Source organism: Arachis ipaensis, chromosome B2 (assembly GCF_059453495.1).
Source record: "Arachis ipaensis isolate K30076 ecotype BB chromosome B2, ASM5945349v1, whole genome shotgun sequence".
NCBI classification, from domain to species: domain Eukaryota; kingdom Viridiplantae; phylum Streptophyta; class Magnoliopsida; order Fabales; family Fabaceae; genus Arachis; species Arachis ipaensis.
Window position 1 is genome coordinate 115,475,409 of NC_142437.1, and position 17,720 is coordinate 115,493,128.

Consider the following 17,720-nt stretch of genomic DNA (forward strand, 5'->3'; position numbering starts at 1 on the left):
ATCAATAGAAATAATAGTTTTATTAAAAAAAAAGTAATGCTACACATCTAAATCTTTTTATGAATTAATTTCAACCAAACAAACAATAAGACTTAGAATAACAATAGACTTTCGAAATATATCTTGGTTTGCAAATGGGTTAGCTCAGTTCGAACCGTTTGCCACCCTTATTGAATATTCAATTTAACTATTAGAAAGTCTCCTGCTATGGATTAGTCCTAAACTTATCGGGTTAAAAAATAATTTAAAAAATAAAAAAAAAAATTGGGAAGTCTTCGTTAGTTTAGCTTTGGCCACTGATATTTAAAACTTTCTAGAGCAAAATCCGCACGATGCGTGAAGAGATAAATTATTTATACTATATAATATATTCTAATAAGTATTATATTATTTAGAGATTGAGTAGAGAATATATAAATTAATGTTAAATTTGAATTGTTTTATATTAAAAATATTTTGCAAAGTATTTATTTGATAATTGGTATATAATTCTATATAATTATTCAACTAAAATATAATAAAATTAAAATATAATTTTTTATTTTAAAAATATAAATTTATTTATTTTTAAAAAAGGTATAAACCTTTTATATTAGAATTGAAATTACATCTTCATTTGTTGTTTCTATTTTTATATTTGTTTTAGTTGTCATACTTTATCTTTTTATATAGCATCCTTTGAATTGCAAATAATTAAAGAAAACAATTTTAAAAAATAAATGACAATAAAAAATACCAAAAATATAATATATTTGAATATACTTAGTAAGGAGATATGCCAAATTTAAACTTACTTGGGTTTAAAAGAATGAATGAGAATAAAAAATACTAAAAATATAAATAATTTTATAATCATGATATATTTGAATATATTCAATAAAAAAATGTGACAAATTTAAACGTGCTTGAAAGAATTTTTGACTTTTTGCTAATTGGTATGAAAGATTAAAAAATAAAGAGTAGTAGAGTCTTATATAGCATATATAAAGTAGACTAAATAATATAATAATAAAAATAATTTAATATATCCAACAAGAGAATTGAATTTTTTTTCATGAACATTATTATTATTATTCTCTTTTTTTTTTGTCATGCAATTATTTTCTGTTCTTAAAGTCGTGAAATTTTTGCGGATTACTCTAATGTGATAATAAAGATTGAACTCTATATTCATAGAATGACAAAAATCACACCTAAATTCACAAAAAAAAAAACTCAATAAATAAATCACTTTCATTATAGTTTATTTACATTGAGCTAATTATATCATAAAAGGGAACAATTTCAGAAGGATTACTGACTCTAATCAGACAATATCTCCTAAAAAACTATATCAAAGACACGCGTCATAAAATAATACTACCCACGTCACTTTCATCACCTAAAAAAAAAGACCCTTCATCATTATAGCATTTACCCTATTTATTTACTTGGTTTAAAAAAGGTTCATCCTTACCTGCCGTGGTAAATTGGAGCGCTGAGCAGGGAAAGGGAAAGGATAGGAAGAAGATCTATATACTTTAAAATTGAATGAATTAGGAAATTTAGATTGGGCTAGGGTTTGGTTGGATAAGTTGGGTCTTAATGGTCAATGTCCAAAAAAAAAAGTTCATACTTCATACTTTAACTTTGATAAATTCGTACTTCTAAAAAACATGTTTTGCTTATTTAATTTTAAATATATTAATATCAATTATATAAGTAGTCAATAAAAGGTGAATTATAAAAATTTTTTTGTAAAGATAAAGCATATTTTTTATTTCAAATGTTTATAATTTTTTTCAAAAATATTCCTAACTTTAATTTCTTTCAATTTTGTCTCTAACGTTTTTGATTAATTTAATTTTGTCCCTAACATTTTTTATGTGTGTCAAAACTATCAGTGAAAATTTTCAATTTCGTTATTAACGTTTTACATGAAACTAACATCTAGAGGTACTTTTTGACGTAAAACGAAATTAAAGACAAAATTAAATGCAACTAAACGTTAGAAATATTTTTAAAGAAAATCGCAAACATTAGAGATAAAAAAGTATGCTAATTTACCCTTTTGTATAATTATTAAATTCCAATTAATAATTCTCCTATCCTAATTCAATTATTAGATAGGAAAGAAAACATATTTGTACATTTATATAATAACATTTAATTATTTATATTTATATTTTGTGTGTTTATTTATAATTTTAATATTATTTTATTATATTTCAATTGAATTTCGGTTAAAACAATTGAACTAAAATTTTAAATCAATCATCTAATGATCTAAATAATTCAATATTCATGTCGGTTTTTGGAACCTTACTACTTACTAGATACTATGGACATAATTTTTCTTTCTGGCTGTTTATTTTTGGACTTGGCCCTATTTGATTCTTTTGGGTTTTAAAACGTGGCCTAAAACTGAAAGAGAAACCTACGGTTGGGTTTGGTAGGCTCATGTCCAAAAATATAATAATAAAAAAAGAAGACACTTATATAAAAAAAAAAAAAAAGAAGACACAATACAAAAAAAAAAAGACACTAATTAATTTTAGTTGGTCAAATAATTACCATAGTTTTAAATCATACTTTATTTATACGGTAATTTATTAGTTAGTAATAATTTTTTAACAAAACTCAGATCCGTGAAAAAAAAAAAAAAAACACTCATTGAAGACTAAAAAAATAAACAACAGTAGCATACTCGCTCCACGCACACATGCATGAACATAAAATGCATAAGTACTAGTATCCTTTAATTAAGGAGAAAATCTAGGAACCAGCATTTTTGTTGAAATTTGGCCAGCACCTAACCATCAAAAGAAAAATAATTAATCTTATACCATTAGATGTCATCTTATAGCATTAAAAATTTTGATGATAGCTAATTAATGGCTAAACATCACAAATTCTGCTAGCCCCTAATACTCCTCTAATTTTTATATAGGGTAGGAAAAACGATTCCTCTATTTTATATAATCCTCCTTTAAATCAACACCATATATACGTACGTCAAATTAATTATTAGGGAAAAAAACATGTATCAAATTATTATCCAACAGAAAAAATTACTATTTTTTATCATTAAGTATTTGAATGTTGGCAAAATTGATTATAAAAAGAAAACTGTCTCAATACCTACAAAATATTATTTTTGTTTTGAACAAAAATAAATAAAATTAATTAAAGGACAATTTACATTAAGATTTTGTTTTGTCAAACGAAAATAATCTTTTGTAAATATTGAATCCATTTTTTATCATTAATTTTTTGTATAGATAAATATTTTTTTTATCATTAAGACTCGTTCATTATTACACATTGTTGTAAGCATATTTTAATGGTGGTAGTACTAAAAAATAGATAAATGCTAGTATAAAGAACAAACAAAACCTAGTAGCTTAGTTATATACTTCTTATCAACGGGCGATAGGCAATAGCATAATAATATTTACTACGAAACCTTTTAAGATATTTAAAATATCTTAATGTACTAATTAATAGGCACTAAATAATTTATTTTTTACAAATTAAATTATGTAATTATAATTAAATATGAGATTAATTAACATGGCAGATTTTTCAACTCTAAATTAGATATCTTTAATAATTGGTTCAAGTTTTAGAAATAATATATATAAAATATTTTCTACAAATTATATTTGATATAGGGTATTTTAGTAAAAAAAATTAGGCACCAAACATCTCCATATCTCTATAGATTATATATTATTGTATCTAGATTTTCAAAATTAGAATGTACTGTCAAAATAATATACAACACGTGTTGTCATATTTACAAAATAGCTCACTTATTTTCATGTCTATTTGAATATCTATCTAGAAAAATTATTTTATTTAATGATAGCCAGCAGTGTATCTAAATTAAATGATTAAATTATTAAATATAAAGAGGTTAAAAAATTCTAGCTAATATATTAAGAGTTCAATTGTTAATTGTCTAATATGAATACATTAAAAATTTAAATATAATTCTTCAAGCATTTTGTTACTTTTCAAACTTTAGTAACCATTTACTGTTTGAAAAATAATTTGGAGTAGAATTTAGTGAAAGATATTAAGCCTTCTTAGGAAGTTACTTTCTTTAGTTAGAGAAAACAGTAAAAAGGAAAACCTTGGAAATATATAGTGTAAACTTTCTACATTACGAATAATTAATAAGCCATTAATTCATGAGGGGACCAGTTCAACAGAAAATATACCATTATAATAATAGTAGTAATTTTCAGATGAACTAATCTAACTCCTAGGCTTTGGTCAGATATAACCCTCTTCAACTAGTCATGATGATTTGAAAAGATATAACTGCTAACAACTTTTAACACTAAGAAGTACTAACACAAAAGTGCACAACATTAATATGCATAAGACAAAGTCTTAGTACAACATTATATTACTTAAGGACAAGAGAGTAACACATTCAAAACCCTAATATATTAATCACTTTTATTTTTTCCTCTAGTAGGGAGAGACACCTACATTTGCCGGTGAGAAAAACCCATCTTTCATAAGCACGTCCTCAGCTTCCTACACTCACAAACACAGATTTTGAAGTTAAAAACCCTAGAAATAAGAGAAGACTCCTTTGCATATATTTGTCTATCCTTTTTTATTTTATATACTTAAATTTAATAAAAAAAAATTTGATTATAATAAATGTTTGCATAACATACATTACAATAATTTGTCATATTTCGTCACATTTTAAAACCGTGATTATAACTAAAAAAAACTGTCATTATAAATCAGTAGTCACTATTTTCGCTTCTATGTCACGATTTTTCTCAACCTCGCACACCTGATGGTCATGCTGAAGGATGGCGGTGTTGGGCCAACCAAGAACTTCGATGACTACATCAAAGGAGTGCTAGGAGGATTTTTTGAAAAAATAAAAATAAAAATATTTTTTTTGAAAAAGAAGGGGTATATATCCATACATATACTAACATACAGTATCTAGGGCTCTCAAAGTACCTGGCGAACATTAGCTTTCTTCACGGGTTGATGATCAGGCATAAGTCCGAAATGAATGTGTGGAAAATGGGCCCACTGAAACAAAGGAAAAAATATGGACCCCACACATAAATAAATTAGAAAAATCTTTTTGAAAAAAAAAATAAGGAACAAAGTGATGTATTTAGAGATATGTCATATATGTGTTTAATTAATTTAAAAAAAATAAAAAATTTAAGTCGCAAGCATTGGGAATAATCTAAAATGGGAAAAAAAGTCCCCTAAGAGAGTAAGATTTAAGATTCTCCTTGGATCTCACATTCTTTGCAGCAGCACTGAAGGCTTCTCTATGACTTATATCAGGATTCCCAGCCTTGATACGTTGGATCTCATCCCTAAAATTCAAATGATGTGTCAAGAATCAAGATCATGCAATTTGAATAATAATTTCATGCATATATTTAATTAGCAACATAAATAAGAAAAAGATTCATAACAATAACCAGTATTTAATATAGGATTTTTCTAATAAATATTCTTTGCTAAAGATAAAAAAGAAAAAACTTTTTATTAAAAAAATAATTAATACATTTATTCCATGAGACTTTATAATGTTATCAAATTGTATTTTTATAATTTAAAATTTATAACTGAGTCTTTAATAAAAAAGTTCAACTAATAAGTTCTTACTAATTGTTTTTTTATTAAAAAATAATACACATTTTTTAAGTTTTTGTTTTTATGTTTGATGTAAGATAAACTGTAGAAAATTTTAATAGTAAACATTTTATAATTATTGTATTTTTTTAAAAAATAAAAATTTATAAAAACTTAATTAAAATATTTAAAAAATATAGATGTAACTACAAATCTTTAAATTCTAAATTTAGGAAAATTATATATACCAACAAAATAATGGTAACAAATCATTAATTTATAATTAGTAGTAACTAATAATAATAACATGAAATGAATTAAACTTACTTGATGAAGCGGTTGTAGGCAGATGGAACTCTCTGTCTCTTCTCTGGAGCTGGACAATGGAAACACACAATGGACAACATTGCCACAGGCAAACAGACACCAACATTAAAAATCACATTGCTCACCCTTTTTGGCCCTAAAATAAAATACCTTCTCTCTCTCTCTCTCTTTTGATCTTTCTATATCATTACCTCATCATTATTATAGTATAGTATCTCTCTTAACAATCACACTCTCTCTATGGATTCAGCACTATATTTCCGGGGGGAGAATTCTGTCTCACTCAATGTATTCATCAAAGGAGACATACATTTAAAAGTAAAAAAAAAAAAAAATTAAAAGACCACAAATTTTTTTCATTAAGTTTATACAAGCTTTGATTCCTTTAATAATTAGGTTTTGATAAAGTAAATTACTAGTTAATATTTTAATTTTCAATACTTTAAATGCACTAAAAAATGAATTTCATTTTAAAATGTTAAAAATATCCTTAACAAAACCCTAATTAATTCCAGTACCTTCAAGGGGTAAAAAAAAGGAAAAAAAGGTATTACTTTCATAAGCCCTTTAGGATTTCAATTTCATTGTGAAAAGTGAGAGATATATAAAAAGTAGGCTAAGTTTGAAAAATTTTGGAAGTCCAATGTTTAAACAATCAAATCAAATCAAATTGAAACACAAAAGTGTGCTTTTTCTGGTGGTAACTTTAAACATTATGCACAAGAAAAGAAGGGAAAAAGAGAGAGTAAGAGAGAGAAAGAAAGAAAAAATGAATAATCATGAGAAAAATGTGGTTGTGCTAGGTACGTAAAAATTATTGATCTTTCTTTAGGCAATTGTATGTAGTAATGCATAGAAACCTTTGAATAACTTTTTGAGATTGACAAGTGAGTATTTGATAGAGAAAAACAACTTTTGTTTTCTCACTTTATTGGTCAAATAATAGCAACACTAATATTATAGGGCCACTATAGCTATATCACTGATCTGAGCTTAAAAAAGTGTTTTTTTTTTTTTCTTTTCTTTTCTTTGCCTTTTTTTTATATTTGGTGGTATCATCAGAAGAATCTCTGATCACACCGCACACTCCTCAGGAATTAAGAAAAAAAATTGAAATTAAAAAATTGGGATTATAAATGTAGGTGAATTATTATTATTATTATTAATTTTTTTTAAAAAAGGGAGAGAATGAAAGAGAAAATTCTCACGTCTAGCAGCAGGTGGAGTAGGCTTTGGAGTTTCTTGATCTATTGATCCTCCTCTAATGTTGCTCATCATCAAATCATTTGGGTTTGGAAGCTGATGATGATTCATCATCATGTTTGATGATGGTGCATTTCGAATCTCCTCCTGAAAAATTAAATTAAACTATGTTATCATCATGCATATATACATAAATAAGAGAACTGAACTTGACATACAGAAAATTAAAGCAGAACAAAATAATAGCAACAAATTCTAAAAATGAAAGCCCTAAAAAGTTTTTTGGTTGCGAATTGTATTTTTTAATCCGACAGGTAAGGACTAATCTATTATAAATTAAGAATTTTTTGCGAGTCAATGAGTTGTTGCATGCATAAAGTGAAATTCGAGTTTCGATAATGAGTCAAGTAACCCAAATTGATTTGATTTAAAAGCCCTAGAGAGGTAGGTAGGTGTAATATATAAAAAAATGATTACCAAAAGGTTTTGAGGAGTGAAGAAAGAGTGAGGAAGGTGAAGCTGATTGGAAGAAGGAAGAAGAAGGCCACGCATGTTGACACTGAGAAGGTTGGTGCAATGGCCACATCTCACAGTGACAGTTTTGAACAAACTGGTGCAAGGAACACTCACCTAAACAAAAAGGAAGGGTGAATTGAAGCTGAAAAAGAAAAGGGATTATATTATTATGGTGATGGTGGTGATGATGATAATACATACAGCGAGGACAGTGTCACAGAAGTTACAATGGACATAACAAAGCTGGTCGGTGTTAGAAGAGAGTTGTTGTTGCTGGTCCGGTGAAAAGGAACTTGTGGATGAAGCGGACATAATGTTAATTATTTTGATTCTTCTTTCTTGCTTTCTTTCCTTTCTATTTTCTTTCTCTGATTTGATTGATGGGATTGACTGATCAGTGATGAGTGAGTGAGTGAGTGAGTGAGGAGAAAAGAGGGAGATGAGACAGATAAACTTCCTATGGATCTGATCCTCTCTCTATCTTCATGAATGATGATGATTCTTCACTACTTATTATTACTGTTAAGAGAGATGCCACTTAAGTAATAAAGGATAGAATGTACCTACAAAAAGTGCTTCTTTACTCTCCATTTTTGCTCTTCACTCTTGTGTCTATTTGCTTTTTCTTCTAACTCCAAATTATTACTATTCAAACCTCATCTTATACCTTAATAATATGGATTCACACCACTCAATTATATTATAGAAAACCGAGAGGTTTGATATAAAAAAATTAACCAAAAATATTAAATTTGTCTTATTTAATATTTATTAATTATTTTTAAAATTAATAAATATTAAATAAAATAAATTTTAATTTTTTTTAATATTATCGTATAAAAATATATGATGGACTGATAGATTTTATTAATATTAGTTAATATTTTATTTTTATATTATATACCAGAATTTAAATTAACAATTTAAAATTTATGATATAAAATATTAACTAAAATAATAAATTTTATTAGTTATGTAATATTATTCATAAATAATTTCATAATCTAAATTATTCTTTAATATTAGAACTTTTCTTTTAAATAACTTTTTTTTTCTTTTGAAAAATACCGGCTAGAGTCAAGGCAAGGAATTTTTTTTTTATAAAATAAAAGAATTATTTTTTAAAAAAATTATTAAAATTTTATATCCCAGAATCAAACTTTTTTTTTTACGATTGGGATGATAGTCGAAACCCCCACATTCACTTGTCAAAACGCGTCATGTTAGGGAGAGATATCCACACCTTTATAAGGCATGCTTCGTTCCCCTCCCCAACCGATGTGGGACTTTACACAAGTTGGCTGTACTTCTGGCTAACTTTATAAAATTCATAAAGTTTGTCGTTCTTTTGCCGAACTTCAAATTTCTAAGCTTCACAATCGTTTATGTGCTTTTAATTAAAAAAAAAATTATATACTATGATCAAAATTTTTAATTTTAAAAAAAATATAGTTTGATTTAATTTGGATAAGAAAAAAAGTTAAGAAGTTGAATACTAGACAGACAATAAATATAACTTTTTTACATGAGTTTTTTAAAAAATACATACCCTTGAAAACTCATTTAAAAAAAAATAAAATCATATGTTCAAATTATTATTTGTTCAATTGTATATATCACATGCATACAGGCAACAATAGTGTAGTAAGAATAGTGTTCTCTAACACAAAACAAAATTTAGAAATTTGAAGTTCGTTGGGGAAACGATGAATTTATCCCCACCTAAAAAAAATTAGATTATGGGATATAAAGTTTTAATATTTTTTGAAAAACAATTTTTTTTATTTTATAATAAAAAAAATCTTTTGAGACAAAGAAGAAAACTGTCTTGTGAGGTGTGAAAAAGAAATTCATCTCTAATCATCACTGAATAAAGAATAAACCATTAAAATTGTATTCGAATTATTTTGACACTGATAAAAAATATTCTAAATTTTGTTATCGTAAAATATACTTTTAAATTATTTAAAAATACGACAAAAATATTCAATGTTAAATGTATATTCTCAAAAAATATTTTAAAAATTAAATTTTGATACGATTTTTTACAAGCATGATAAAAAGAATAAAATATTTTCATCTTTAAAATTTAGTGATTTTATACTAAATTTTTTTTGCAATTTTTTTGTTAACGGCTAAGAATACTTTTAACAAAGGAAAAAAATCTAGCGATCAAATTTTTATCCTTTATTATATATACTTTTTAAATAATTATCCAAATATTTCTATAAAATTTTAAATTAAATATATAAGTAGTTTGTCAAATATAAAAATTTGTCACTTATAGAAAAATAAATATTTTTATTATTATTTTTATCGTATTTTTAAATATTTTAAATATATTTTTATGGATACAAATTCAAAGTATCAATGCCAAGTAGATAATTCAAATATATTTGTTGTGGTTTATATAAATAAACTTGATAGGAACATTAAAATAGACAATATACAGCAAAGTTTAAATATATTCCTTGTTTATAAGGTCATCTGCCACCATGTTAGCTTTTCGATAAATCTACACCATTCAAACTATTCAATCATGAGTTAGGAGAGTATTTTTAAAAATAAGAGTTGCATATAAGTAAAAAAGGATCCATAATCCATTGAAAATGAACCAAAAACATTGATCTTATTAATATAGTTTATTTAAGATTTAACATTTTTTTATTGGGTATTGATAAGTTCATTTGTTTTTAGTAATAGGCAGGTATCCGGTTAACCTGACCCAATTTAAGTGAGATCTAATAAAGAAAATAGGAATCTTATATAGTACATATTTTTATTTTTAAAATTCAAACTAAAAATCTTGAATAAAAATTAAGAGTATCTATTACCTTACTCGGCTCCATGTTGGTAAAACAAAGTAGTACCACTCAAAACTTATTATATCACCTGTCAGAAGTCAGTTCTTTTTATACAAAAGGTTAGCCGAAAATTACCTAATCCCAAATATAAAGAAGTAAGTGGAATGACTCTTTATTAAGAAAGTTTATGACTTATCCGGTATTAAACTACTAATCTTGTCGACAAACTTTTCTCAAAATTCAACCTATTGGCTATTGCTATCGACCAGTTCAGATCGCTTTTATTGGAATGAGTATATTTACCTTTAATTTCAATTTTATTCTTAATATTTTATTTGTCATAATTGTATTTTTTAGTGAATATTTTAATATATTATTATGTGTTTCTTTTTATCAATTTAAATTAAAAAAATAATATTATGATATAATATTAAAATTTTTATGATAAAAAATTTTAGAATTCGATTTTTATTACCTTCCAATAAAAAAATATGAAATAAAAAAAGTCTATACAAAAATTTAAATAAATAAAAAACTCTTATTTAAAAAGTATATTAAAGATATAACTATTTATGTATCTCTTCATATTAATTTAAACTTTAAAAAAAATAATATCATGATATGAAAATATTAAAAACAAAATTAAATATATTTAAATAAAAACAAATTTAAAATAATTAAAATATTTATGGTAAAATTAACTAGTCTCTTCATACTCAATTAAGAGATTGCGAGTTCGAATCTCCTATCTTTAATAAAAAAAAAATTAACTATAAACATAAACGCTAAGAAACAAAAAAACATATGCATCCATCAATTTATCAAATTTTAATTGAAAAGTAGCGCTAGAGAACCAACAACAATAATCACCCAATTTTAGCTAACACAAAAAAAATAATTCATTAGGATCTTTATTAAATTTTTTTTTTTCCTTATTCTTTTCCATAATACTATAATTTTTTCCACCCCCAGCCATCACCGGTCACCTACTGTCATTTCTAGCTACCTTAACTACTAAAACTTAAATATTAAATTTTATATTCTAAATTGATTTTATTTTATTTGACTTTTAAATAATTTTTTGCTTGAACTTTGAGTGTTTTTATCATTTTTATATTTTAATTTTCTTTAATATTCAATTTTAAGTGATGATTATTGATTACAATATTGATCAAAGAGTGTTGACTCCAAATACTTTTTCTTAATTGAATAACTTCTCATTTCTTAATTGATATTATTAAAGAATGAAATTAAAATTTAATTTAAAATTAAAAATAAAATTTAATTAAATTAAATATTAAAGATGTTTGATAAATTAAAGACAAAAAAGTATAATTTATATTTATTATATATGTATTATGCTTATTTTAATATTCTATGATGAGTAAAAATATTAAAAAGTAAAATAAAAAAAAAAAACAAATTTACTTAGAACAAAAGTAAATGTAATTAAGAGTAATTTACTTAGATGTGATTAAAAAATAATTGAATGACTATGTATTCTAAAAAAAAAATTGATATTATTGAAGAGTAAAATTAAAATTTATTTTAAAGTAAAAAATAAAATTTATTCAAATTAAATATTAAAAAGTTCAATACATTAAAGATAAAAGGTATAATTTATACTTTATTATATATGTATCATGCACTTTTTTTTCTTTTTTCAAAAGTTTATCTGCTAGTCATTTTATAAATATTTCGTGATGAGTAAAATTCTTGAATTTGTAATGTAGTTCAATCCATTAAAATTTTATTTTATTTTACTTAATTTAGTAATTCTTCCAAGAGTAATGTATCATTTTAGTCTCCTCAATATTTTCATCCTATTTAAGTTTATAACATTTTAAAATCTTCTCAATTTTGTTCCACCATCAACTCAGTTAATAGATTTCTAATGGCATTATGGCAGGATAATATTAAGACGATTTTGAAACATTAAAAATTTAATAATAGGATGATTTAAATATTAAAAAAACTTTGAATTTATTCCAAACGTTAGAGAATAAAAACGATACTTTACTCTTAATTAATACTTTTTATTAATTTTAATTTTTAAAAAAATAAATTTTTAACATAATATCAAAACTTTTATAACTTAAAAATTTAGAGTTCAATTTTTGTTGATTCTAAAAACAATCTAACCTAAAATAAATAAAAAAAAAAAGAAAAAAACTTATACAAAAATTCAGACTTCTGCTTAAAGAGTCGTGAAAGAAGTGGTTTTATAACAAAATTAAAACTCCCTCGAAGTAAATAACTTGTCCCCAAAAAAATTTTTAGGGAAAAAGAAGTCTCTTGCTTTGATCTATTTCTTGTTTCCTATGTCAGCAAATTAAATTAAAAGATAATTACAGCATACACCAATATAACAACAATGAATAAGTCAAAACAAGAAATTGTTGTCCCTTTAGGTCAACGCCTATAACAATTTTACTTTATTGCCACTCATCCAAATTTAATCTTCCAATTCCTGCATCTAGTATATTAGGCACAACATTCTCACCATTGTAGTCTATTCTAGTCTACAATGCAAGTATTCCTTTTTAGTTTTTATAGCTCAACTCTCTGTAAAAAGTACTAATATACAATTACTACAACCTATAAAGAAAGTCTAAATAAAAATATATTAATATATTATTAGCATAATGTGTTACATCAATTCAGCTTAGATCGGTCTATAATACGTACGAGAATAATATTTTTTATTTAAATTTTTAAAAACTCTATAATATGACTTAAATTTAAAAATTATTTTTTAAATAAAATGAACCAGTTTTAGACTAATTGAAATAGAGTAATCCACAAAAAATATTTTTAAGTGATCAAATTGTTAATAAAAATATCTTTTGAACTTTTAATGACAAAATTATTCTCAAACTATTTTAAAACATAATAAAAGTATTCAATCATTAGATATATATTCTTAAAGAGTTTTAGAGATACTAAGACTTTTAACGAGATTTTTTGCAAGAATAATTAAAACTTTAGAATTTTTTATCCTTTAAATTTTGTGATTTCATAAATAATGGAATCTTTTTGTGTTTTTTATCAAAAACCAAAAATATTTTTAAAAAATAAAAAGTTATAGATTAAATTTTGGTTTCATCATACAATTTTTAAAATATTTATACAAATTTTCTCACAAAATTCCAAATCAAATACACAATTGATTTCTCAAATACAAATTACTGTCATATTACAAAATACTTTGAAAATATATTTTCATAAATAATTTTAAAAAAATATGGTTGTAAAAAATTTGCTAATTTAAATACATTTTTAACAATTTACTCTTAGAAATCTAAGTAACAATGTATGTATAGAACAAGTTTAGTAGTAGTAGTTAGAAGGACTGGAAGTGAACCAAGTTGAGTCGAGTTGGAACAAGCTCAAGCTCAACTCACAAAAATTGAGCTTGACTCACACTTCGACTCATTAACAATTGAGCATATTTCTTAAACTCAAGTTCGGCTTACCGAAAGTTCACGAACTGGCTCAGGCTTACGAGTTAGCTCAAATAATAGAAACATAATGTATAATTCTATATCAATAAATTATAACTTAAATATTTTAAAAAATATTTAAAAAAATTAATTTTATATATTATTTATCTATTAATAAATTATAAATTTTTTATTTATGTCTTACGTCAAAATTATATATAAAAACAAATATAAAATTTTAAATAATTAAAATTATTAATATATATATATAATTAAGCCAGCTCACGATCTAATGAGTCGAATTTATTCAAACTCAAGTTCAACTCATTTAATTTATGAACTCAATTCCAAATTTAAGCTTGACACACCAGGTCACGAGTTTAACTTATCGAACTATTAATGAGTCGAACTCGAGCTGATTCATGAGTTGGCTTGACTCACTTCCAACCCTAATAGCTGGCAGTAGCAATTTTTTTTTTCTTTAAGAGAAAAAATGATTTGAAATGTTGGCATTCCCAATGGGTTGGTGTGTGTATAATAGAGAGAGAAAGAGAGAGAGAGAATGCAGAGGCGGCAGAGGTGGGGGAAGAGAGAGGGAAAGGGACGTGTGCATGGGAGTGATTAGCTTTGCCTCATTCATCTGTTGTTTTCAAACTTAAGAGGCTTTCACAGTCTCTGTCATCTCCTCGTTTTACTACAATTCCATTTCATCATTACTTCTAATTTTCTCTCCATCAAATCAAATCTTTGTTCTTTCTATTAGTATTGCTTCAATCTAGGGTTTAATTATAGGCTTCACACTTGATCTTATGAATTCTAATGGGAACTTTTTAAAAGAGTTTCATCTATTAACTAATAATGAACTATATATTTTTGGAATATGTTGTATTAGTAAAAATATTACTTTTTCTTTTAAAAAATAGTCCGCCAATATTCTTATCATGTTTTTTAAGGGATCAAAAGTGGGTAGATCTTTTATTTTAAAAAAGGGGGAACCTTTTAAAATAAATGTTATGAAGACATACATTTCTTAAATATTTCATTTGTTTCATCATGTTGGGTCTTTTAAAAAATTTAACCTATCTTAAATTGATTGTCATTTCAAAGCTTCATCATACAAAAAAAAAAAAAAATTTATGGCATTTTTATCCTTACTAAGTTACACTCATTATAGGATATATGAAAGTAGTTATGAGGTATTTTAGTTATTTTATTACTTAGCTTATGTTATTTTTAAAATTCTAAGGCAATTAATTATTTGCCATTTCTAATTAATACACAACAAATTTAAAAGACCAACACTGGGAAATGGAGGGAGTATGTTAAATCCTCCTGTGTCTGTAACACACACACTTTTTGCCTTCAAAAATAAAAATGAATGAAAAACCCTAATAAGGAGGGTCAGTGCTACAATGAAGATGTTATGCTTTAGACGCCATCTTGTTTTCTAACCCTTTCAGAACTTGATCAATGCTTGTGACCCACCTCTCACTTCACCCATTAATTTCATTCACACTTTCTTTTTACCATTCTTTTCTTTCTTTCTTGCAGTCAATTATATTGCATCGTGCACACATACAGTACCCTGATCCAGTGATCCTCTTTTATTGAGAGAGACACTGTTCATTTTGATTCCTTTGTTGCATTGTATTTATCTATTTTAGATTTTTTTTTTCAACTAATTTGATGGGGATTATTTGTCAAATATTGTGCTCATAAAACCACTTAATTCAAAATGCTAAGTTGATAAATAAAAGCACGTGAATATTTATATTTAGCACGCTCTTTTATGTAAGAGCATTTTTGGATTTGAAGTATATGAATTTTGTATATGTTTTTTTTTTTAATTTATTTTTTTGCTTTATGCTTAAGTTTTATATTTTGGGGGTAAGAATAATAGAATTTTAGACTTTTTAGTCATAAAAAAAAGTTCTAATATTATATAATAAAATAATTTATTCTAAAAATTTAAATTAATAATTAAAAATATATGAATAATTATATCTAATACTATGTATGAATAGAATAATGGCAAGTTAAACTTAGCTAACCTTGTAGGTGCTACAGTAGTACTTTTACTCTTCTATGTTCTAACATATTAGTCACTTATATAATTCATCGTGATGAATAAATGTTTTTTTTTTTTACTTAATAAGACAAGAGTATATATTCTACCCTTTAGATTGAATTAGTAAATGATGAATTCTATTCTAAGAACTGGGATTCCACTAATGAAATTAAAAGCAAATAATGGAAAGGAAAAAACTAGGGCATGCATACCGAAAATTGTTTTTATTGAGAGTATTATGAATTATTAAGGTGTTATATCTAAGTGTGAAATAATTTATGAGTATAAATTTTGACCGTCTAATTTAATGCAAAAACTGAAAGGGTCCAATTTAAGAAGTGTTGTATTAAATTAAAATTAAAAAATTTTAAATGTTTATTTAAATTGGATTATCAAATTTCAATATGATGAATTTAAAAATTTTGAAACATGTAAATCAGATGATCTTTATGTGTCTTCATCACATGCTTTTGTGAAACTCTTTTTTTATAAGGTGTTATCTAAATTATTTTTTATTAGTTTAATGCTAATAATAATTAATTATATAAGAATACATAAAGAGTACATAAAGTTAATCATTTTTTTTTTAAATCCATAGCATATTCATTCATTATAAAAGAGATCCGTTTAAAAGAAAATAACAAATTATTTTTGAGAGGGTGTTACTTAAATTATTTTTTTATTAGTTTAATATTAATGATAATTAATTACAGTAAGACACATAAGATTAATTACAAAATAAATTCATTTAAAATTTTTAAAATGAGAAAAACTATTTTTTTTTCTCTCTTAACTTTCACGCTTTTTCTCTTATCAAATCATTAATATTATAGTTTGAAGTTAAAACCTTAATTAAGTAAGTAATATGTAAATAAATCTTATCTTTTAAATTTTAAATTTTTATAATAAAATAATAATATACCATATTGAAAATCGATTGCTAGTTCAAAAATCGATTGCTTGATCTCTGCATAAACTTAATTTTTAGATCTTAAATTTTACTTTTAGAATTAGGGTTTTGAATTGCTGTGATTACAGAAGCACCAGTTGCGTTTCTTATGCAAGTTTTTGCAATCACAGTATTCACGTTGCAACCGCAATTTAGAACCATGGTTCTAGATTTCAAACTTGTGGCGGTATTGTGTAATTTATGAGAAACTGAACTTGTGTCTATTGATTTTAAGATGGTATTTGCATTAAGGTGTTAGTTTTAACATTATTGTTATTTGAATGTACGTTACAGAAAAATGGCTTTAGGAGGAACAGCTCCTCCAAGAGGAAGTGCAGCAGCAGCTGCTAGCTTGAGGAGAAGGAGAGAAGGAGAACAACCAGCGGTGGAGCAGCCGGAACCATGCTTCAATTCTACACTGATGATGCCCGGGGCTCAAAATCTCTCCAAATGTGGTTCTTGTAATGAGCATTGGCTTCATTGCATTTGTTGTCGTCCTTGATGTGATGGGCAAACTTTATTTTGTGGGAAGGGAGGCATAGGGATAAATGACAAGTAGTTCAAGTTCATTTTTGTATTTTATATACTCAGTCTCTGTTGTGAAATTTAAATTTTTCGTTGATGGATTCATCCCCTTACTTTTACTATAGTTTTTCAACATTAATTAACAGTAGTGACCCTGAGAAGATATATTTCTGTTATATCTTGTGTTTCTGCGCTTTTTTGAGCTTTTTCTCGTTAATAGTTTTTAGTCACTGCTTATTACTTGAAAGTGATAACACATTAGTAGAATATGG

The 17,720-nt window shown here is 25.0% G+C and overlaps 1 protein-coding gene and 1 pseudogene across 1 annotated transcript; one reads left to right on the top strand and one right to left on the bottom strand.

Annotated features, from left to right (window-relative positions):
• Positions 1-4,319: 4,319 nt before the first annotated feature.
• AFO (Plant-specific transcription factor YABBY family protein) lies at positions 4,320-8,144 on the bottom strand. Its single transcript, XM_016328643.3, has 7 exons — positions 7,861-8,144; positions 7,621-7,773; positions 7,149-7,290; positions 5,941-5,989; positions 5,276-5,351; positions 4,978-5,052; positions 4,320-4,530 (listed from the first exon to the last, which is right to left on the bottom strand). Exons 1-7 carry the CDS (start codon positions 7,969-7,971, stop codon positions 4,462-4,464), a joined length of 675 nt encoding a protein of 224 aa, XP_016184129.1. The 5' UTR covers positions 7,972-8,144; the 3' UTR covers positions 4,320-4,461.
• Positions 8,145-17,221: 9,077 nt separating this feature from the next.
• LOC107628530 (protein transport protein Sec61 subunit beta pseudogene) lies at positions 17,222-17,465 on the top strand (annotated as a pseudogene).
• Positions 17,466-17,720: the final 255 nt, after the last annotated feature.